The sequence below is a fragment of the Macadamia integrifolia genome, chromosome 1 (assembly GCF_013358625.1).
Source record: "Macadamia integrifolia cultivar HAES 741 chromosome 1, SCU_Mint_v3, whole genome shotgun sequence".
In the NCBI taxonomy this organism is placed as follows: Eukaryota; Viridiplantae; Streptophyta; class Magnoliopsida; order Proteales; family Proteaceae; genus Macadamia; species Macadamia integrifolia.
Window position 1 is genome coordinate 14,982,983 of NC_056557.1, and position 24,923 is coordinate 15,007,905.

General features: G+C 39.0%; 1 protein-coding gene across 2 annotated transcripts; it reads left to right on the forward strand.

Moving 5' to 3' along the window:
* Positions 1-5,562: 5,562 nt before the first annotated feature.
* LOC122081080 (E3 ubiquitin-protein ligase RING1-like) lies at positions 5,563-23,780 on the forward strand. 2 transcript variants are annotated; one of them, XM_042648049.1, is made up of 2 exons: positions 5,563-6,771; positions 23,416-23,780. In XM_042648049.1, exon 1 carries the CDS (start codon positions 5,680-5,682, stop codon positions 6,760-6,762), a length of 1,083 nt encoding a protein of 360 aa, XP_042503983.1. In that variant the 5' UTR covers positions 5,563-5,679; the 3' UTR covers positions 6,763-6,771; positions 23,416-23,780. The 2 variants fall into 2 exon arrangements, with proteins under 2 accessions (XP_042503983.1, XP_042503990.1); XM_042648056.1 differs by lacking the exon at positions 23,416-23,780 and adding an exon at positions 8,473-8,723.
* Positions 23,781-24,923: the final 1,143 nt, after the last annotated feature.

A 24,923-nucleotide genomic window follows, 5' to 3' on the forward strand; every position in this document is an offset into this window, starting at 1 on the left:
TAAAGAATTAACAATTAACAATCAGATATTTATTCAGATTTTAACATACATCTTCACAACAAATCCATGCCTAAAGAGTAATTCCCAAACACCTAATGTAGCATAAAATATTACTCGGATTATGTATAGGGGCAGGAATAGTTCCCTGAGTAAAAAATCAGTAGTTCCCTAAAGTAACCCAATAAAGAATTCAACACAAGCTAGCATAGAATAAAACAACTTCTTTTCATAATCAAAAAATAAAGAAATCAAAAGGAAAAAAATCAAAAACCTCTTTCTGCAACAATAGAAACAGGGATCAAGTCGAATCCGGTGTTTGCGCTCGTCGTCCATTGTCCGTCGTCCGCCGTAGTGAGGTAGATTGTGGACTATTAGGAGAGAAGACAGGGGTGAAGTCGAGCCCAGTACTCCAATGTTTGAGCTCGTTGTCCGTCGTCTATCGTCCGTCGTCATGAGGTGTTTCCATTGGCCATCATCATCATGGATCGTAGACTCTGATGTTTCCGTCGTCCGTCGTTGGGAGAGAAGAAGAGAGGAAGTGAGAGATTAGTTCGGAAAGTTAGGGTTTGAATTGAAAGTTTGGGAATGGCCGAATGGAGTGAAGAACTGTGAAGTGAAAGTTTTAATTATTTTTTAATATCCGTTTTTTTCCTATTAAAAAAATGGATATGCGTTTACAACGCTTTTAAAACTTCAAATATCCCTGTCCCCTTTTTTTACCGACTTTCCGTGGACAGTTCGGCAAACGGCGTTTAAAATGGCAAAAAAATGGTTTGGCATTTTAAACGCGAAGAAACTAACAAAGAGTCCAACATCCATCCCACCTATCCTTAAACCAACACCCAAACACCGCCAAAAATACAACACAATAGTAGATCAGAGGTCAAAAACTAGTTGATAGTCTGACTATCCTGATATATTTAAGGTAAGTGAACGCTGTTGTTCGTGCCCTTTATGCCCAAATATAATTGGATCAGAATCTTCTTTTAAGCGGTTATCGTCTTGGTCTTTCCCATAGTTATTTGAATGATCGACATGTGTCCAAGTGGTGATTCAATAGCTCTTGGCACTGTACTTTTGTTCTAATTGATAGAAGCACAACCATTTGATCACCGTTTGAACACATTAATCGTCAAGATAATTGCGGACTGACTTGAGCGATCACAGCTCAGGAGAGGAGTTGAATCCAACAAAGCTAGTTATGATAATACTCAGCCTAGAGGCAGTTAAGTCTTTTCACACTCAATAGTGTTTGGACGATAATATTCTTTTGAACCCAAATCCTCTCTATTGTGCATGTGTGTACAATGCACATCCGACAACCCAGGGGTACATATTTGGGTGATGCCAACCATCCGTCACGCTAGGTGCATTGGGAAAGGATTCATGCATGGATTTAGGCATCGATATAAGTATCAGTATCTATTGATATTGATATTGATTCGATACAGAGCTAGATTGGTATATATTGGTTCCTTTTGCCTTTTGCTTTTTTAAAAAATACATTTTTTTCTTCTATTTTACTCCTAAGATAATAGGTGTAATCGATTTGAATCAATGAAGTATGAATATGGGTCTCGACCAACACCAATACCAATACCAATACGATATTGACACCTAATGGAGCCCAATCGATTCACCTTTTTTCCAATGAAAAAATGAAAAGATCACATTAGCCCTGCTATTCGCTAGAGATGCTCTTACCGTCTTACGTGTCTGTTCATTGACTACGTTGCTTAGGGGCCATTTGATAACACTCTGGGAGAATGTTTCTGGTGTTCTTCTCTTCTGCGGGAATGCAAATAGAACAAAAATATGTTTGGCACTTCCGGTTCATTTTTGTATTCTCCCGGAATGAACCAATGAAAAAGAATGACTAAAGAATACATTGTAAGAGTACAAAAAAGTTACTTTTCTATTCTTTTACAAACTTAAAAGAACAAAACCATTCAAAACCCCACAACCCCTTTTCTACAACTCATGATCAAAAACCCCCAAATCCATCGCTTCCCTGCAACAAGTTTTCACTCTCTCGATGCTGCTTCCCTACAACGGTCTCTCCTCTCGGTCGCCGCTTCCCTGTCTCTCTCGATCGCCGCTTCCCTGCCTCTCTCTCGGTCGCAGGTCGGTCACCGCTTCCCTGTCTCTCTTGGTCGCCGCTTCCCTACCTCTCACGATCGTTGCTTCCCTGTAACTCTCTCGGTCGTCGCTTCCCTGCAACTCTCTCAGTCGCCGCTTCCCTGCAGTAGGTATTGTCTCTCTCTCTCTCACTCTCTCGCTCTCTCAGTCTCAAGTATCGACACACCCAACAAAGATACGAAAGCACTTAGAAGAGACCTCTTCCTCTGCATATGTACAAACTACAGAGAGAGACAAGAATTAAAGTAGCAAAACAGCAAAACCTAACACAATAATGCTCCTCCGATTTCTAAACAGGGCAGGGCCAGAAACTTCCAAATTTGAGGACCCCACTTGCCCTATATATTGTTTCCAAAGTCTTAGCAGATGGGTCAATGCTAGTGGGATAGGAGGATTCGGGAATGAATCTGATTTCAGGTTTGAAGAGGAATCGAGAGGTGTTGATGATGAGGTGGATGCAGATGTAGATGTAATTCCAACTACTTCATTGGCTAATACCTTGCCAACAGGTTATTATGAAAGCCAAGATCCAGGAACTGATCGTCCTAGAGTCAACAGAAGACTTGATAGGACACCTACAGGATATAGGAAGAAGAGTAGGACAACTGGTATTGAATGCGCCATACAGACCCTAGCCGAGTCAGTAGCAAACAAAAATACTACAACCCCTAGCTCAACTCCAATGGGTCTCACTCCAAATACCACAGATTTCAGCACTTCTACTTGTGTTAGATTATTGGAAACCATGAATGATATCCCAAGAGAGTTGCATATTAAGGCGTGCAAGAGGATATTGGTGGATCGGGAATGGAGAGAATTATTCATTACTCTCAAGGATGAAACGAAACAATTGGCTTATGATGTGTTAGATTGATGGATGATAATCTAACCTTTTTTTTTTTAATATGGATGATTGTAATGAAATACATTTAAGACCTTTTGTAGTAGGATCAATATATTTTGTTAGGTACACTTGATGTAAAAGTGTAATATGGATATTTACACTTTATGCTACTTTTCTAAATATGCCAGTTAAATTTTACTATTATTGTAGCAAAAATTCTGTTGGATGTCTTTTGTTTTAAATACTTATTACATCATCTGATAATTATGCATGTTGGATGATTATAGTTTTATAGATCTTTTGGTACATTTATTAGGGGATAAACATTTGTATGATATTAACAAGTTTAAAATTTATATTGAATCAGTTATGACAAATGTCAATAATACTCCAATAATCTCCTCTACTGACGACGATGGAGAAGAATTGATTCTCGCAACATTGTTGATAGTACAATATCATTATTCCAGTGATTTATATACTAGAGAACCACGCAGGGATAGTGCGTTCACAGGGGCAACATGGGTACATGAGGTGTTGCATGGGCATGCAAACCGCTGTTACGAAGAATTTGGTATGAAACGACATGTGTTTTTAAATTTATGCCTACTAATGAGACATTGTGGTTGGTTACAAGACAGTCGCAAAATTAGGGTAGATGAGCAATTGGCAATGTTCATGTTCAGAATAACAGGTGTAGGTCCTACTAATAGAGCAGTTGAGGAGAGATTCCAACATTCAGGACAGACTGTCAGCTATTACTTTAGCAAAGTATTGCAAGGGGTGCTTAAGCTTTCTAAGGAGTATATCAAAGCCCCATCGTTTGATGAGATTGCTATGGAAATAATTGCAAACAACAAACGGTGGTCATATTTTAAGGTAAAATGGAAAATTTCTTTCTAATAAGTTTACATCATTTTTTAACTTATGATTGTTTTTTGTTTCACATAATAGTGCTTTTGGTTGGTTTTTTGTTTTATTTTAATTAGGATTGCATTGGTGCCATAGACGGTACACATGTTACTGCTATAGTTCCCAAGGGAAAATAGATCCCATATCGAGTACGGAAGGGGATAACAACAAAAAATGTGATGTGTGCCTGCTCGTTTGACATGAAAATCACTTTTGTATATGCGGGTTGGGAAAGCAGTGCAAATGATTGTCGTGCATTCAATAGAGCCCTGGAGGATCCTACCTTGCGATTTTCTCATCCTCCGCAAGGTATATCAATTCCCAAATTATCATGTATGTAAATGATTATTATGTATGCTTTTAATGTCTTGCTTTATCATATTGTAGGGAAGGATTACATTGTAGACTCAGGATATGCGAGTAGGAATGGATACTTGACACCATTCAAAGGAGAGAGATATCATATACCAGATTATAATGGAGGAAGAAGACAACCCAAAAGTACTAAGGAATTGTTTAATTATAGACATTCTTCTTTAAGGAATCATATTGAGCGTTGTTTTGGGATTTTAAAATCAAGATTCCCTATTTTAAAAAAAATGCCTCAATTCTCACTTAGTTACCAAAGTTATATTGTGATAGCTTGTTGTGGACTTCATAACTATTTTGAATCTGAACAAATAACAGATGCACTTTTACAACAATTTGGGGAAGATGACTACTATAATCCTAATGAAGAGAGAGTCAGGGTAGTCAACGTTCACGGAGAACAAGAAGATGGTGATATTGCCAGTACTTCTACTACAATTCATCAGGGCAATCAACGTGTACAAGGAAGACAGATGAATGAGCTAAGGATACAAATTGCAAATCAGATGACAGTAGATAAGGGTTACCCCCTAATTTGATCGTTTATGTAATAAAATTTCAAGACACTTATTTGCAGCTATGATTTTTATTTTGTAATTCCTATAAACTTGAATAGTAGACTTTTGTTTTCTTATTAAGATAAATGTGGAAACTCTTTATGCTTATATTTTATTATTTCCTTTAAGTAATAGTATTTTGAAAGATAATTTCATAAACAAATTATTTCCTTATTTAAGTTAAATTTGACCATAATAGCATGTTTGTAATTATTGATTTCATTGTTCAAAAGTGAATTTTCATTATTGTACTCTCAAGGAATAGAAGTGTTTGTCAAACGTTGTTTCTGTTCTTTTCCTCTTCTAGGGACATTTCTGAAATAGTTTTACCAAACGTTGTTTCTATTTCGCCAGAGTGTCTTCACAGTATGGAATCGAAAAAGAACACTTCTGTAAAATAACACTCTCCAGGAATAGAAATGTTATCAAATGGCCCCTTACAATTTCTACATCAAACCGACAATGTTTCTGCCCTTTTTTATCCTTTTTAAATGTAACCTCCATGGTCATACAAGGCAGCTCCTCACTAGTGCGCGGCCACCTCTAGGGCCCCACCTATTGAAAAATCCCAACTCCAGAGTCTTTTTTTCTTAAGAAAAAAAAAAAAAAAAATCCAGAGTCTTTTCCACCTCAAATTAGAATGTCAACGTCGGTTCGCCATGAACATTTCCCGGTCAGACCGGCAGGTGACCTTCGTCCATTCCCTTCCCCCTCTTTTTCTCCCCATACAAACCGATAACTAGTTTTACCCAAAAGAAAAAAAAAAGAAGGGAAAAGACTGAGTAACTCACTTCGTAAATTCGTTGCGAAAGTCTCTCTGATCTTTCTTTATCAGACGATCATTTCCCGGCCCGGAATATGTCTTCTGCCGGAGTAACAGGCGGCGCAACCGCTGGCACCACCGGGCCTCAGCTCTATTTCTGCCACCAATGCAACCATACCGTCTCCTTAACCCCAACTCCCACCTCTGACCTTGTCTGCCCTGACTGCAGCGGTGGATTCCTCGAAGAATGCGAAAACCCTAGCCCTACCCCCACCCATAATCCGTTCTTCTCTTACTCCGAGAGCTTTTCTAGCGGCGGTGCCGCGTTCCCTTCTTTGGCCGGCGGCCTTACCGGTCTCCCTTTCCTCCTCTCCACATCCAGCGCCTTAGAAATCCCCAATGAACTCTCCGCTCTCTTCGATCCCGAAATCCGGCAACGCCCAACGGCGGCGATGCAAGACCCTGACGTCTTCAACCCCTTCATGTTCCTTCAGAATTACATTCAATCTATGCGTGCAGGTGGTGCCAACATCCAGTTTGTCATTGAAAACAATCCTTCCGATGCTGGTGGTTTTAGGCTTCCGAATAATCTCGGCGATTACTTCATCGGTCCTGGGCTCGAGCAATTGATTCAGCAGCTTGCAGAGAACGATCCGAACCGATACGGCACTCCTCCAGCGTCGAAATCCGCCGTTGAAAAGCTCCCAAACATTAAAATTTCTGAGGAATTGCTGGCTTCCGATTCGGCGCAGTGTGCGGTCTGTAAGGATACGTTTGAGCTCGGTGTGGAGGCGAAGCAGATGCCCTGTAAGCACATTTATCACTCTGATTGTATTCTTCCATGGCTTGCGATGCATAATTCTTGTCCTGTTTGTCGGTATGAGCTGCCGACGGATGATCCTGATTACGAGCAACGTACTCGGGAGACCATACCCTCTGGGAACTCAACTGGGGCTGCAGGGTGGACGGATTCTGGTATTGCTAGAGGAGCTCAGGAGAATAATACTTCACCGCGAACAGCGCAACGGAGGTTTAGCATTTCGTTGCCGTCCCTGTTTAGGGCATTTGGTGGGCAAGCGGAGACGAGCAACAGCGGTGTTGGGAATAACAATGGCAACAATGAGAGTCGGGGTAATCGAGACTTTGGGTCTGAGACCAGGCAAGAAGACTTGGACTAATAGTTGCAGGTACTGTTATTGGAACTGGAATTTATTTCTTTTCTGTTTTTGTAATCTTGTCGTTAATATCATTGTTCAGTTCATATTCATTTTTTAATTTGCTCAAGATTTTTTATTTTTCTTTGAATTTGGAAGGGGAGGGGGATTTCTTGCTGCTTCTTGTGACAAGCCAAATATTGTATCTTGTACGTTGAGAACTAAATTGAATCTATATTGTATAGTTAATAGGTGTGTGTTAGGTTAAAATGATTTTCATAGATTGGAAAAGGCCTGATGATACGATAATTAGTGGTCTAATAAACCATACTGGATAGGGATGATGGAATAAGTTTATAAAGATATTTGGGTAGAATGTTTTTTGAAACTACGTGTTATGGCAGTGGCAGTAAAGGTGGTTTATGCGGTGGTACAGGAATTCTCTAGTTGAAAACTATAGGGCACAGACTTAATCAGTTGAAGTGAACCGTTTAAAGTTCTAATAACTGAATCTGATTCCATGTAGACTAATTCTCATAAGTATGGTTTGGTTGTGATTTTCTTCTCTAAAGTCTACCCTAGTGTGTTTAGCATTATTGCAATAAGCAGTGTTTTTGAGTCACTTCAACAATATTGAATTGGTCATTGGAATAGGCAGCTTTACAATCTCCTTTCTAGGTATGGAGTCATCTATAATTAGATTAATTTTTTGGTTTTCTACACTATGGGGCCAATTTAAAAAATTTGCATCTTGTATGGGTAGAGCACTTGAGTGAACCTTAAGGTTGTAATGTGAGTAGGTTTATGCTGAGGTTTAAACGATCCTCATAGGTATGAAGAGGCCTAAAGTTAATAGTATTACCATCTATGGGTTTTAGGAATCTTTCTGATTGGAATGCTAGAATAAGAATTAGAATGTATTTCGGTAGAGATGCGGATGTTGAGATGGATGTGTGGAAAAACTAGGAGAGATAGTAGGAGAGATAGAGTGAGGAATGACAGAGTAAGAGCTGAGTTGGGAGTGGCCCTGATTCAGGACAAGCTCCGAGAATGCCGCTTAAGGTGGTATGGCCATGTTCAAATGAGGCTTGGGGATGCTCTAATATGGAAGAGTGATCAAATCCAGTTGGAAGGAGCTAGAAATGCTAGGGGCAGGCCTAAAATGACCATTGATAGTTGGTAAGGAAAGACATGCATCTTGACTCTAGTATGACATCGAACAGAGCTGTTTGGAGGGCATGATTCATGTGGCGGACAGCTTTTAGGTGGGATGACCCAGAGGTCTAGCATTGCCTTATTTCTTTTCTTGATCACCTCCTCCTTTTCTCTCTTCTACCTTTTATCTTTTTCTTTGACAGATCCATGCAGCCGACCCCAATTAGTTTGAAAAAGGCTGAGTTGTTTGTTTGTTTGTTTGTTTGCTTCGGTAGTGTGTTTATTGGAAAGTCCTTGATACGGTAGTAGTTTTAAGGATTGTACTTGTGTTGGTGTGTGCTGCTCTAATTGAAAGCCATAGAAGAAACTTTGAACTTTCAAAAACTTTAACTGCAACATCTAAATCCAGTTAGCCTAATTTTTTCAAGTTTAGTTTGGTTGATATTTTCTTTTCTAACCTGTCTGCTGTGTTTTCAGTGTTGTCAGAGTAACTAACTATGCAATGTTTTTGAGTCACTTCAAACAGTGTCTGAATTGACAGCTAATGACTTATTTAGGATCCCCTTTCCGCATGTGCAGGCATCGGCAGTTAGCTCCTTTTTTTTTCACCATGGGCCCACTTTTGGAGGGGGTGGACTCAGAGAAAACATTGAATATATGTATTGGTTAGTGGACTTGGTGATTTTGTTGAGGTTGCTCCTCTTTCACACCTCCTGGTGTCAAAAACCACTAGAAATGGCAATGTTTGTGAAAAAATGGCAGGCCTTATGCATTGAGAATTGGACTAATTTTCTCGAAAACCATTTAAATCAGGTTTTCAGTTTTCTAAAGAGATAAGATCAGTCCAAAGAGTGCTTTCTTTCCCTTATGCAAATAAAAAAAAATTATTTAAGTCCGAAATGAGTAAGAGAAAAACATTATTAAGTTGTCAAGAAATGACATGTAAGATGGCAAAGAGAAGGTATCATTAAATAGAATATCAGGCAATGATAAAGAAAATCAGCACTTCACCAAAGATATAAGGCGAGTATAAAGAAGGTGAGGTATATGCTCTTTGTCCTCAAATTTTCTACTATGGCATTCTCCCGTTTTTAAAAATCAATGTCTTATTGAATGTTATAAAAACCTTTTGAAACAGGCCAATGACAACTTATAATCATCTAATAATGGGGATGTAAGGCTAAATCATATAGGATCTAGCCCCAGGCAGGATCTTCTTGAACTAAGTTTAATGCTGGTTTGGTCTTCAAAACTGGGCAGCAGTGGATGAATGAGATCAACACTTTTTCTTCAGCAAACCTTCCTCAATAATGGAATTGCAGGTACTCTTGTAGCAGATCGCTCAATGATGTGAAATCGATTAAGAAAAAAGAGGAAAAATAGAAGATAGGATAGAAGGATAAATGGGTTTGAGTCTATCACTCTCCCTTGGGCCTCTCACCCTCGCATAGCTTAGGCATCTCACCCTGGCGCCTCTCCCCCCGACTACATCCCACAGCCATTGACAAGGTTTCTAACTGAACCAAGCTTCACAAATTTTCAATCTCAACCAAGGTTAAAAGTACCTGTATTGGGAATCGTATTGGAAGGGTGATTTTAAGAGGTGTGTTGCATCGTATTGGAGAGATGCAAGATATACTAAAGATACGTACAGAATGGTCAAGAAACATATAGAAACGGATAGGATTTGTGCAAAACACAGTTTTGAAGCCTAAAACACTGTAAAATAAGTAATATGTAATATTATTATATATATATATATATATGTATGTAATGGAACAAAGTACGACGAGACAAGTGCACCTTCAATTAATTATACCAGAAGGATGAGGTTCCTTATATGTACTAATACCAAAAAAATTTAAAATATCGTATCGGTACCTTAAAGATACGATACGTATATGTTAGTATCGGTGGATATTTAAAACCTTGATCTCAATGTAGTCTGTATTCAGCCTTCTTGCTTTATTTATAAAGTCCAAATTGATTACATCAAAGGGCTTCCTTGTGTGGAAAGGAACTTCTTACAATCTGGACATTTTCCTAATTGGAAACGAATTACAATTTAAATCCAATATATCTAGTCAACTGAATTAGAAAGAGTCCTAAGAATAAAAAACTTCTAATTACATAAAGCTGCCTATAAAATAGAAACTATCTGGCTAATAAACTCCCGCACACATGGAATAAAACTTCCCTAAAAAGTAGCACTAATAAAACTGTCAGATCCCCTATATTCTTCTCTGCGTATTGGCCATGGGGCACACTTGAATCTGGAAGATTATTTCTACAAATCAGATCAGCTTTGACAGCAAGGTTTTAAATATCTTAACGTATCCGCTGATACTAACCGATACATATTGTATCTTTGAAGGCACATATACAACCTAAACAAAGTGTTGACCGTATCAGGTCGATGTTTGATCTAATATAGCTGATACTGATTGATACTCTCAATATTTCTCTTACAAACTACATAACACAATCAATGAGTGCAAAACATTTACCAAGAGCTATTGTAAGGTGTTATAATCAATTTGTTTTTGCAAAATTAAAACAATCAACTTAATTCCATGCTTCTACTGGAAAAGGCGACTCCAGTAGTGGTGATTTCATCATTGTTTGGTGATTTAACAACCTGCAATCAAGGATCAAAACCAGATTTGTGCAAAAACATTTTCTATCAAAACTACTAAATTTTTGCTAAAATATTGATTTTTTAGTGTCATTGTTTGCAGTGCAGCATTAGATTATTAAAAATAACATGAATGATTGAATAAAACTAATTTTTTTTTTTTCACAATGATGTGTGCATCTAAACCCTAATTTTTTTGAAACTGAAAATGACATTTTTTGTATTAGCACATGTAAGAAATTCTCATCCTTTATACCTAATCAATTGAACGCACTTGTCTCGTTGTACTTTGCTCTTCTCTTTTTACATGATATGTATTTATTTATAGTGTTCCATGTTTCAAAACTATATTTCACATATATCCTAGACATTTTCATATGTATTTTTAGTGTATCTTGCTCTCTTTGATACGATGTCTCTTATAATTATCTTATGATACGATACTCGATATCGATACTTTAAACCTTGCTTGACAGCTCAATTTTCCCTGAAACGAAAACCCCCACGCGATAGTTGTCACGGTGCCAAGGCGAACCAAAGCGTTGGAGTGCTGCCTAAGCGCTTAGGCAGTAAGTCGGCTGCCTTAAGGCAAATAATACGCTTAATGCGTCAATGTGTATTTTTGTCCCCTCTATTCTAACATTATTTAGTATGTTACATATACCTTATATCATAAAAAATCAACATTAAGCCACATCAAGTCATCAAAAATCAACATTAAGTCATAAAAATCAACATTTAGAGAAATGCTCTTGTTCTATAATACGTTTGACTAGTCAAATAATATTATTTTTACATAAGACTTCCTGTATTAGGTATAACATAAAACCAACTTTCCAACAAGTCTTAAATTACTTAAATTTGAGTTGTAATCATAGTTGTCACGGCGTCAAATCGATCCAAGGTGGTGGAGGGGTGGCTAATCGATTTGGCGATGAATCGCCCGTTATGGGGTTGCCATGGCGGTCAAATCGCCCATGTGTCATTTTTTATTTTTCCTATTTTCTAAAGTTATTTAGCATGCTACAAGCCCACAATATATACCTTATAACATATAAAACCAACATTAAGCAACATCAAATCATCAAAAATCAACATAACCCTATCAAAATCACCCTACATTTTACAAAAAATCGACCGCCTAGTGAATCAGGCGTGACCTGGCATCCATGGCGGTGCCATGGCGATGCCTATCAGCCAATGGCGACCGCCATTTGTGAGTCACGTAAATCGTAGCATTGCCATGAACTTCTTTTTCCGCCAGGACGCCAAATCGCTGCCTTGGCGACGCCTAGGCGACGCCATGACAACTATGGTTGTAATGACAAAATTATGTTCTGGTCAAACTTATTTTAGAGTGCGCAAATGTTGTTAAAATCGCCTGATGAAAATAATTTTATGGACATCAAAACAAAAGATTCTTTTATTAGACTTTTGGTTTTTAGTAATGTTTTACCATGATAATATTTATAAAATTTTCGGAATTGAGAAAAACCCTTGCATTTGAAAGTTGAAAATCGTCCCCACAACCAAAAATCCAGTTTTGTTCTTGGATGGGGGTTGACTTCCTATCCTTTTGGAATTTGATTTTTAAATTATTTTTATTGGATTCAAATAGGGGTTATTTGCTTATTTATGAATAATATATTAAGTAAATAAAATAAAAACATTTAATTAAATGATATTTGGTAGAAATAAGAGTCAAAACATAAGACAACAGTCGCCTAGGCCCCAGGTATGCCCCACGCACAATAATATTGGCCTTCAATCTTGATCTAATCAAGCTAGCGTTGGGCCCACAAAATATGGGAAATATCCAAATCCAAATCTGGAATTTACTTTGATAAATGATCCCAAGATATTCTCCACGCAAGCTGTTGAACTCTCCTTCAATTAATGTAGATCGATGGCTATTTGGGAAGAAAATATGAACTTAAAATCATCCCATATATGGCCCAAAAGTGCTGGTTCGATAGGGACAGGCTTGGCTGCTTCTTCTACATCAGACGGTTAGACTAAAAGTAAAAAAATTATAGCAACATATGAATTCATCGTATCTAGGTGAACCAGTGTACCTACGATCTTCTGCTCAAACCGTTACACACTAACTAATCACCCATTGAATTACTGAGCTTAGACATCAATTGAGTTTAGATATTTCTAGAGCAACATGAAGTTCTAGCAATCCAATGAGATGGGTCAATTTCGAAAGAAGAATAATCTTGATGCAGTATAAGGTCCGTGATTTAATTCCTAAGCTGGCCCATATTTGGGCCAATGTGTTGATTATGTTTAAGCCACGGTTCGAGGACTCAATTTCGGTCAAGCCAAAAACCAAGTTTTTGTCGAAACCATTTATTTTTTTTACAGCAAGCTTCAGGGATTGGTTTTGGTTACCATATGGCCAAGATAGGTCAATGTTTAAAGTATTGGTATCGCGTATTGTATCGATATCGATGATACAGCCGATACTTTAAACCTATCATAAACTAACCCTTTTAAAGATACCAATACAAATCTCACTGTATCGTATCGATACCGATGCAATATCGACCATGAGTTAGGTCATAAAACTTGTCATCTAGTTTATTTTAGGCCTCTTAAGCATGGTGGAAACATTAGATTTTAAAAACTTAAACCCAAAATGGTACTTTGACTTCAGGCCTCAGGTTGGCAGTCTACAACGTAGGTGAGCTCTACCTTATGTTATTCCACAAAAAATTTAGTACCACCGGAACCATGGTTCTAAAACTCGGATCGGATCGGTCGATATCGGCCAGATCGGATTGGTATCGGTCTTGATCGACCCTTGATTCGATCCTGATACACGAGTACAGGCCAAGGGTAAAAATGTAATAAAAAACTGGATTTTTACAAATAGCAATGGTAATTTTGTCCGATACAGTCCCATCCAAACCGATCCGGATCGGTATTGGCCTTGACTGATCCGGATCGGTATCGGCCTTGATCGATCCCGAGTTTTAGAACCTTGACTAGAACACATGATTCAAGTAAAAGTGTAAAACAACTTAAGTATTAGGAATTAAAAGACATCAAATTATAAGCCATTTAATAAATCAGGCTTCATACACAGTTTGTTAGTAGTTGTTAGAAAGAGTCACATATATTATAGTAAATAATGGTAATATAATTCAATACAAGTGGATGACTCACTATATGCCCATGCTAGAGTCCTAGATTCCTTGTACTAAAACGACTGTCGGGTAGGATCCTTATAGCCACCACATTGTTGCTGATGTCGAATCAAGTTTTCCTCCAATTGAATCACAAACACTGGTCATATCATAGTATGGTGGAAGTAATGCGATACTATCAGCAACCAAGTATTAATCATGTTTTTTTGGATAAAAATGTTCTTAAGAAAATTTTATTACCTTCAAGTGTTCTTGGGTAGAAAAGCCATCTAAATGTTGATGTTGAGCTGTGAATCCACTTGCTCCAAGCTCCCTTGGGTGTGATTTGGCAAAAAGTTGCACCAACAACCAAATTTTGGGGACTTTTCCTTGAACTTGGGCAAGATTTGTGAGTTCGTCGAGGCTAGGTCGAAATTGGGCCGAGATTTAGGTTTGGAACCCAAATCTCGTACGAGATTTTACATTTTTTGTGTATCTTAGGTCATCTCTTCTCGAGATCTCCCGAAACCGAGAAATTTCTAAGATCTTGTACTATGGTTTAAGCCCAGGTCCATCCAAGTTTCTTCTCAATATAGCCCATCGGACGAGCTTGTTTGGGCCAGATTTAAGCCTATAGTTTAAGCCCATACTTTTTCCAGGTTATGTGCCCATCTACCAGCACTAAATTTGGGTGGTAGCTGATATTTTTCGTGGCCCCCATAACCTCTTGCATGGAGAAGTACTTGAGAAGATATTTTCAAGATTTTCTAGATCTGGTGGGGCCATGCTAGCCATTGCGTGGGAGGTATTTCAAGAGATGAAATCTACCTTGCATGTGGTTAACCTTAGGAGATGTTGTGGGCCCATTGAGGATATCAAGTGGAGGAAGATCCCATCTTAATATTACTATAATTTAGTTTCTATTTTCATTAACTTTCTATTTCCTTGTAATTTTTAGTTAGTAATTACCAACCAGTTATTTCTTTTTGTTTGGATTTCTATTTCTTTCACTTTCTATTTTGTAAAGGGGGAATCTAGATTGAATTCTGATGCATATACGGCTGCACTTCATTGGTTAGACTAGCATGACCGGCTTTGGAAGCCAAGAGCCAAGAAGAACCAGTCCAATCCAGGGTTTTGGTCCAAGAAGGGTTGGAAATAGTAGTTTATTATTTTGAGCCTTTATTTCCAAGTACTAGCACGCATAGGAGTTAGAATTGGTTTGAACTAGTTTCCTTTCATGTTTTGTTTCCTAGATTAGGCTAGTTTCCTATTTTAGTTGGTTTCCAATTTCATGTCTTTTATTTTCCTTATATATTGGCTGTAAACAATGGACAATTAGAAGAGATTCTTTTACAATGAATGAGAATTGGTTTGATTTGTGCTCCCTTTTCCCCTCACTACTCTGATTCCTTCCCTTCCTCTAAGGGCCCTCCATCAAAGTGGTATCAGAGCCAAGGATCCTTTCCTTTGTTCTCTCTCTTAGTTCTACCTTCTTTCCTACCTCCTCTCCTTCCCACCTCGGTGACTCTTTAATCAAGGTCCTCCCCTCTTCCTAGGTTTCTGCCAGCAATCCAAAAAAAAAAAAAAAGAAGCAAACGAAGACTAAAAGAGAGAGAGAGAGAGAGAGAGAGAGAGAGAGAGAGAGCGAACTAAATAAAACAAAAGAAAAATTATACACCTGGTTTCAAGCTTTCACCATCAAAGTTGCGAGGCTCCCCTCCTCTCATCGCATCGCCTTGTCTCAAGAATCTCTACTTCTCTGTCGCGAGGTCCCTTCTTTCTCGCATCACAGCACCCATGATCATCCACCTTCGTTGTTCCCTTGGTTCAACAGAGAAGCAGACCTCCCCTTTTTCTCAGTAACCCTTATCCCCCTCCCTTGCGACTTCTCCTTTTGTCGATGTTTATTTTCCTATTTTGACCTTCCAATTTTTTTTATTTCCTTTTATTCCATATTTATTTCTAATTTCCAAGTTTAGCCTTCCTCCTATATATGTTAGTTATTGGGTTTCAAGTTGAGGGTGTCAATTTGGATCCAAAACCGAATATTGAAACTAAACCAAGCCGAATTAACTAGATCGAACCAAACTGAATAAATTCCGTTCAAATTCGGTTTGAGTACATGAGTATTTACTTCGGTTCGGTTCGATTCTGGTTTCAGTTCAAGAACCATCGGTTCAAACCAAAACTGAACTGTATTACTCATTAAACCCAAATCCGCCCTTATTTAAATACATTAAGGCCCTGTTTGTCTGACGGAGAAAAGTGGAAAAGGTAAAAATGGCTGGGAAACTGGTACTTGTTTCCTATAAACTACCACAAATATGAGTTTTTGGATAAATGAGGTGGGGAACTTACTAAAGAAGGTCATTTAATACAATAATTATTGTCTGTTGGTGTAGCAGTTAACTTTTCCCACCCTATTCATTTCCAAAATTTGTAGGATTTTATGGAAAAGTTGTTTTGTGTCTCTCTCTTCCTATTTCCTCTTTTTCCCATAGAATTCCAGCTCATTTCCATTTCCTCTCTTTCCCACAGAGGTGGACCCCACAAAAAATTATATTTTCCATTATTTCCTTTCCTTCCCTTTCCTTCCCTTTCTTTGTCAACCCAACCACACAACATGTGGGATTCCTTACAAGTTTCCCACCCCTTTTAATGTACTCAAATTTTTGGACTCTTTTCCCATTCCCACTACCCACGTAACCCACAATTATTATTTCCTACTTCCCATTACCCAATACCCAATACCAACTTCCCACCATTATTGGTAGAAAAAACGATGATGGAGTAGTAGAGGAGATGTTAGACTTGGGGAATGGAGAGAGTTTGACCCTTTCTTATTTCTCAATCCTCTATTGGAAATTTCCATCAGAGAACTCTAGAAAAACAAATGAAATGCAGTAATGGAGGCTTGCTATATCATCCCCAGGCGGTGTAATCTCCTTTGAAGAACTAGAGAAGGAAAAATGGAGGCCTGCTACATTGTCCTAGACTGGTTGTCTCTCTGGTTCTACGATTTACACCCAAATCTCTTCACCAACCTCTTCAAACTGTTCCTCATAGATGACGATAATGACAATGATCAACCTCCATGGCTTCAAAGTTCAAACAGAGGAGACATGGGAGGCAGCCAGAGTGATTCCAACTTTCAGTGGTGGACTGAGGCGTCATCACCTAAGATGATGATGGTCTGGGAAGTGGGAACTAAATAGAACTGAATATGGACTGAACTGAGCGTGGTTCAATTTGAGTGGTTCTCGATTCAATTTTGGATCACACTATCTCTAATGAGAACCTAACTAAAACCAAACCAAATTTCCGGAACCAAACCGAATGGCAAGCTTATTTCAGGTTGCACTTCTGTATTTATGGAATTGCCACTCACTTGAGGATTTCGCTATATTTACTGTTCTGCCATTACCTGTGAGTGTTCTTTGCTTATCTCTACAATGGTAGCCAACATTGAAGTTTTCTAACAACGCACTCCTATAAGGGTGAAGTTGATGCAAAAATTGATGCCCCTCACTACTGTTGTCACTTCCCTTCACACAATTATGGAATTTATGCAAGCTTTTAATGTTCGATTGATGGTCGCAGATAAAGGAAAGAGTCCCATATGGGGATTCTACCAACACCACCCATAGGATCCACCATCACCACTACCCATGGTTCAAAGTATCTCCAATACGATACCCTCCGATACGTACCTTAAAATTAGCTGACTGATACGGCGATCGATACTGATACCTTGATCCTTGCCACTACCACCACTACATCATACACCACCTATGCCACCACACCACCATATGGAACTAGCTGATATGATGATTGTGGAGCCAAAAGAGCAACAAAACTAGATATCCTTAGCTTTTATGGAGATAACAATCCAGAATTGTACCTTGACTGCATTCATAGCTTAGAGCCTGGTGGTTCAAGCAATGGAGTCAAAACTGAACTCGAGGCATTAGGTTATTCACTACTTGGGTTGAAATGCATGAAGTCAAGAACTGGATATTCTTGCCTCTTGATTACAAGCGGCTTATGCACCTTAGGTTTGCATAGTTGAAATAGGACAGTCTTACTGTTGAAGAGTTTGTTGCCAGATTCTATTATTTTGCCACGTGTTATGATTTTGAGTGGGATGAAGTTTTGGTGGCACAATTCCGCAATGGTTTGCACCCTCAAATTAGTGCTGCCCTTCATCCAATCGACTGCTACAATGGAAGATATTGTATAGGTAGCGTATCAGGTTTAGGAAAATCTAACACACTCATACAACTAGAGAACTCTTATAGTTATTCTTACTAGAGATCCTAGTTCCCTTCAACAACAGCCTTCTACCTAGGAAAAGTCATTCAACAGATCAAAGGCTAGTGCTTCATCTGTGGCATCTTCACCACCTAGCCAACCTTATTCTCCACCTTGCCAACCTTATTCTCCACCTTGACGTGGTTCAGCATGTCATCTTCACAACCTAACTGTCTATACTCTCTACCTCGGTGTGGTTCAGACAAACCTTATGGGTTGACAAAGTTTACCGTTCAGTGCTACTCATGTAAAGTATTCAGACATATCAGTGCTCAGTGTTCTAATCGTTTAGTTGCTTTTATTGACAAGGATTCTTCTATACCTTATATTCCAGAAGAGCAACTTGGTTCTGAAACAATTAAATTAAGGAAGACCGTGTGTCAGGCGAAGTCAATAGCACTCCTAGTGATAAGGACCCATATCCTTTTTATGTCCTTTGTCCTATGTTGACCACCCAAAAAGTCATTGAATATGAAGATTGGCACTGCTGTAGTATTTTACAGCTCGAGTGAAGTGCATTGACCAACTGCTAACGTTGGTCATTGATGGTGGTAGTTGCACTAATGTTGTCTTTGAAGACGTTTGTAAGCTGGGATTGAAGACAGAGCCACATCCAAATCCCTACAAGTTTGCTTGGGTGAGCAACACTAATCTCAAACACAGATAAGTGTTTGGTCACATATTCTGTTAGTGGATTTGTGGATACAGTCCAAATGCGATGTCCTCCCTCAGAAGATGTGTCTTTTCCTTCTTGGTCAACTGTAGTTGTTTGATAAGAAAGTACAACATTGTGGCTATGCCAACTCCTATGCTTTCAAGCATGGCACCAAGACTATAAAGTTTCATCTTACCAAAGATTTCCCCGAAATTAAGCTCAAGAAGAAGATGAGATCATTTCTCATTCAACATATTCCTTCAAATGGTCTCCTTCGTCCTTTTCCCATCTCGACTCCTTTTCAGAGAAGGAAAGTTGATGTAGATACGGCTGCACTTGATTGGTTGGACCAACATGACCAGCTTTGAAAGCCAAGAGCCATGAAGAACTGGTCCAGCCTAGGGTTTTATTCCAACAAGGGTTGGAATTAGTAGTTTATTATTTTGAGCCTTTAATTCCAAGTAGTAGCACACGTAGGAGTTAGAATTGGTTTTTACTAGTTTCCTCTCATGATTTATTTCCTAGATTAGGCTAGTTTCCTATTTTAGTTGGTTTCCAATATGAGTCTTTTATTTTCCCTTTACATTGGTCAAAACCGAGGGACAATTAGAAGAGATTTTTTGACAGTGTATGAGAATTTGTTTGGTTTGTGCTCTGTGAGAGTGTGCTCCCTTTCTCCCCCCTGCTATTCTGATTCCTTCCCTTCCCTAAGGGCCTCCCTCAGATTCGCCCTAAACCTAGCTTTGTGCTTGGAATGCTGAGTGAGTCGGCTCCTGTAGGAGATGGTGTGATGGACCAAGGGTGAGAAGCCCTACCCTATCATTCTTCTTATTTTGTAATGGGGGAATTTAGATTGGATTTGGCAGCCTATGACTTATGCATGGAATCGTCCAGCTTTGTTGATTTATTTTATAAATACAAGAAAGGGGGACTATGCCCATTGGTTTTGGATGTTGAAAAAAAAAAAAAAAACCAAGCTTTGTGCTGGAATGTTGAGTGAGTCAGCTCTTGTGGGAGATGGGGTGTGGTGAGACTGTATCACACTTCTGATCTTTTTCTTCTTTCATTGTTATCTGGTTCATCTATTTTCTTTTCACGGACCATGTTCACTGTGATTCTGGTAATTTAGTCGGTTAGCTAGTGTTGATCCTTTTCAGCCTAGCCCTCCTACATCATTTGGTGTCAGAGCTATGGTAGGGGGCAGTGCAAGGACTCCAAACAGATGTTGGCCAAACAGAGGCATCTGGATAAATGAAAGGCTCGAATGCAAAAACTTTTGGGCTTTCCAGAACCATGCATAGCACCTCATTGGGAATAGAATAGACTCCTTTTGAAGCAAGAGAACCTGAAGTTGAGGTCAATGTTGAATCTGAGCCAGAGGTGGAGCCCTTTGAATTTGTGATTCCATCTGAGTTTTTTGAAGGAAAAGAGCAACGTCTAGGTCTCTACTTATTGTGAGCTTCTGGAGTATTTGTTTGGGCAGCATAACAATATTCATCACATAAGTGATTCCTCTACTCACTAAAACTCGAGGCGAGTTTTTCCACATCGAGGAGAGTTGATGTAGTATAAGGCCCTTGCTTAACTCCTAGGCAGGCTCATATCGGTCCATGTGATGATTATGTTTAAGCCCAGGTCCAGCCAAGTTTCTGCTCAATATAGCCCATCGAACCAGCATGTTTGGGACAGATTTAAGCCTATATTTTTAAGTCCATATTTTTTCCAGATTATGTGCCCATCTACCAGCACTAAATCTGGGTGATAGCTGATAGAGCTGATAGTTTCCGTGGGTCCCATAGCCACCTCGCATGGAGAAGAACTTGAGAACATATTTTACAGATTTTCTAGATCTGGTGAGGCCATACTAGCCATTACATGGGAGGTTTTTCAAGAGATGGAAACTACCTTGCAGGGGAAATCTCTAGGAGATCTTGTAGGCCTTATTGGGGATATTAAGTGGAGGAAGATCATCTTAAAGCTGCTTTAATTTAGTTTCTATTTTCAACATCTAACTATTTCTTTGTACTTGTTAGTTAGTAATTAGCAATAGGAGTTTCTATTTGTTTGGGTTCCTATTTCTTTCACTATCTGTTTTGTAAGAGGGGAGTGTAGATTGGATTTGGCAGCCTATGGCTTATGCTTGGAAGAGTCCAGCTTTGTAATTTATTTATTTTATCAATACAAGAAGAGGGAATATGCCCATCAGTTTTGGATGTTGAGAAAAAGCCTAGCTTTGTGCTGGAATGCTGAGTGAGTCAGTTACTGTGGGAGACTGTATAGTTAGAGTCCACGGGTGAGGCCCTTTCCCTATCATTCTTTTTTTCTTTGTTATCAACTGTTATTCTGTCCCATCAATCGGCCATATTGGGAGTTCTTGGTTCATCCATATTCTGTCCGCAGACCTGTTCACTATGATTCTGGTTGTCAGTTGGTTAGCTAGTGTTGATCCTTTGCAGCCTAGCCTCTTGCATCAATTATAGAGGTCATCTGACTGACAATCATCCCTTATTCTCCTTGACTCTCTAAGCTTACCTGCCTCGGGAAGACAACTGGAGACCCCATGTGTCATTGTAGTAGTTCTATTGTCATATCAGCCAGTCCAATTGGACGGGAGTAAACATGAGTCAAGAAGTCTTCCGATTCCTGGGCTCTCCTTGAATACTCTCTGGGCCAAGATATGCTGAGGAACTTCCATCAAGGTTCAGATTGATGCCAAACAAGCTAAAATGGTGTTCGATATGGTCTCAGCAGTGGAACTGAAGAGCTGATCCGGTTAATTTGGAGCAGTTATGGCTGATTGCCTCCGCTTCCTCACGTTAGAGCTGAAAATATGGTCTGGAAGTATCAATAGCCATAATAGTGATTTTATCAATTTAGTAGTGTTGTTTTCAGATCAAACACTCCAATTTTCTGGATTAAACAGAAGTCCTGGGCACTCCTTTAGCTGGGGCCGGGATATGTGAAGGAAATTACTTTGAAGTTCAGATTAATGGTGATCAAGCTAATTGGTGTTAGAGATGATTTCATTTAGTGGAACTAATATCAGATCAGCCTAACTCCATCCACTTCCTCATTTTAAATTTCAAGATATACCCCTGAAAGTATTAGTAGTCACAGCTCAAAATTCACCTTATAGCCATGATCCGATCAATGACTTCTCCATAAGTATGGGATTTTTCCCACAAAGTTCTGTTGTAAAATGTACAACTTTTTCCATGGAAGCGCGTAAGAAGTTAATTGTTGAAAGAATTTCTGTTGCATACCAAATGAATGGATTGCCAGGCTTTCAGCATATGCAGGGTAGCAGCAGCTAAATGACCGACACAAAGCAAAGGGCAGAAGATTCCAGAATATTTTCTGTGAAGGCTCAAACAGCAAGCTCTTAATGAAAGAGACGCCAAATCTCTTGCAGTAGGCCACAGAACTGGCTTCTCAAAATGAACTAGGCATAAATGGGTGGAGGGACTAAGACACAGAGATGGCATGTCAGAGGGAAGTTGGCAAAAATGGAAAATGAGGAGGGACAAAGATGCAGATTAAAAAATTACTCCAAAGCATCACTACATCGAACGTGCTTGTGTGAAATATCTAATGGCGGGATTCATTATTATCTGGGGACTTCCTAAGAGAAAGGGGGACAGAATGGTTTGGTCTAAATAGCTCTTTAGTTTTTGCTTCCATGTACTTCTAATTTTAGAATTCATGTTGCATAGTTGTTAAGGTGCCTTGGTTGCCTTTTTGTTTTCTCCTTGCTTCCAACACACCCCCCTGGGCCAACGCCTCGGATCGCGTAGACGCCTTGACAACTATGCTTGAGAGATTGTTGATATGAACACCATAAGAGGAATATATGTCCAAGTCATTAGGACATCTATGGAATTTAGGAAACAACACCCAGTCATTCGGCACAAAGTCATAGTAGTTGCTCAATAATGTGTCCTTACCCCCTGCCTCACTGAACATGGGATGGATTGAGCTGGAGGAGCAAAACCTCTGTTGCCTTATCCATTTTAACTCATGGGCGATATAAGTGCTTCGCTTGCCTCCAGAATTTCTTTCCAAATAATAATTCCACACTTGTTGGGATACTCTTCTAGTTGGGTTGCAGCCGTACGTAGCTACAATAACCAAACTTCAAAGATAGTCTTCTTCCTTAAAAGTCGTCATCATTTGCCCAAGCTGGTTTTTTCATCCTCCTTATGGGATGCCTCACCACCTCCTTTTGGTTAACAAATTGATTCCCATTTATTTAGGTGCAACTCTTTTAGGTTCTCCTTATCCTTCAATTAGTACTCCCTTGTAATGCCTCAACATGTAAGCAATTTGAATCTGAGACGGGAAACAAGGACATGAAATCAATTGGGAGGTCAGTGCATGTTATGCAACAGAAAATGTCTGGCCCCATCAAAGAAGTTTACTCCTTGTGGCCTAGTAATCTTTGTTGTGTTTGGATAGGACTGTGGTTGGAACAGCAATTAGTACATGTTGAATGTTTCTATGGTTATCATGCTTACTTGTAACAGAACATATTTTATTTATTCCCTCCCCCCGCCCCCATCCTCACCCCAAAAAAAAAAGGAATTAGAAACTTCCCTTGCTTTTACTGGTATCTGTGTAAGCCTATTGATTATTAAAATTTTTCCCAGTGTGTCTCTTGTTCTTAATTGATACCATATGTTGGCTATTCTAGTGCTGATGCTTTGATTTACGTGCTTTATAATGAATTGTCACTTGCATGGTTCCTTCCCCATTTTAGATAATAAATTTTATTTCATGGTGTGCAGCTCCTTGCATCTCTCAGATTTGAGAAAGGACTTTATTTCTTGATAATCTGGACATCTAAATCCTTTGGGGATTGAGATATGTAATCATGTATGGAGATAAGATCATATACATAGAAGAAAAGTGCTATTGCATTGGAAGGAAAGATTCTTATAGGTACTGCCTTTTACATTTTATCCTCGAAAGGGTCCTTTGTAATTTCATCATTCATGAGAGTTGAAGCAACAATTTATTTCCATTTTTGTATGATTTCTCCAAAGATCCATTTCGTCATGGGTTTTATTATTTACATTGTTCAACTTATAGAGTCACTCTGTATAAATTATTCAGTATAAGCTTTTGAATTACTTGTCAATTTTTTACTAAATCAAAGTTGTGAAGATGTCCATTCTTCGCCAACTAAATCCTGAGGGTAGTGATAGGCTGCCTCTAGGAAATACTGAATTTGCAGACAATTGATTTATCCCATTTACAGCGTGTACTTACTAATGGTTTTCGTTCTAATGTTTATCTAGTCATGTTATATTTTGTATCTGCCTTGTTATAGCATGCGTTTAATATCAAATCCAACCACTACCATTGCTGGTCGATTTAAGAGTGTGACGCGCATACCTGAATTGGAGTCACTTCAGGGTCAGTGACTCGGCCATCTGGAGGACCCTCAAAATTTTATTGGGTCTTACAGGGACATATAGTTCCTTGGAAAGACCAGCAGTCCAGACTCCAGAGAATCCAGAACTCTCAAATTGGATGTAGAGGGAGGAATATGTGAGGAAGTTCATTACAATATGAACCATCTCTTTTTGTGTGTGTGAGAGTCCAGAACTCTCAAATTGGATGTAGGAGGAATATGTGAGGAAGTTCATTACAGTATGAACCATCTGTGTGTGTGTGTGTGTGTGTGTGTGTGTGTGAGAGAGAGAGAGAGAGAGAGGGGGTTCCTTTTGACTGCAGTAATGGATGATTCCAGATCCTTGCTTTCATAATTATTTGATGGGAAAAAGGTTTGTGTGGGGAGGGTGTTGCCTCTGCACCCATATACATGGAGAGAATGACCAACCCGCCTCCATGAAATGGAAAATTTACATCTCTATGGATACCTTCTTGTGTGCCCCCGTTGGCACTCTCCCACAAGGAACACTTTCCATTATTTGATATTTAAAAATTGACGTGGTCAGCATTGTTGTTGCACTGGTTGTTTTATGATGCAATGCATGTTAGGTATTTTCGTAATTATTGTGTATAGTGCCAAAGTGATTCTATAAAGTACTTTCACGAACATTGTTTCTATCATTTTTCTGTTCTAGAACCACTTCTTATGTACTAGTAGTCTATTACCATATTCTACTCCCATTGATTAGTTTTTCAGAGTGAGATCGAGAGAAAAATACTGAAAAATACTTTCATCTCAGGATCATCCTCACATAATGGAATTGTTATGAAGGGGAGCCTAAGTGGTGGTGGTACCTCGTGGTAAGAACGAGAGATAATGGTCAGTTCCATAACCATT

Excerpts from the sequence above, each read along its gene's own strand:
- LOC122081080 (XM_042648049.1), top strand. The coding sequence starts at position 5,680 with ATGTCTTCTGCCGGAGTAACAGGCGGCGCAACCGCTGGCACCACCGGG.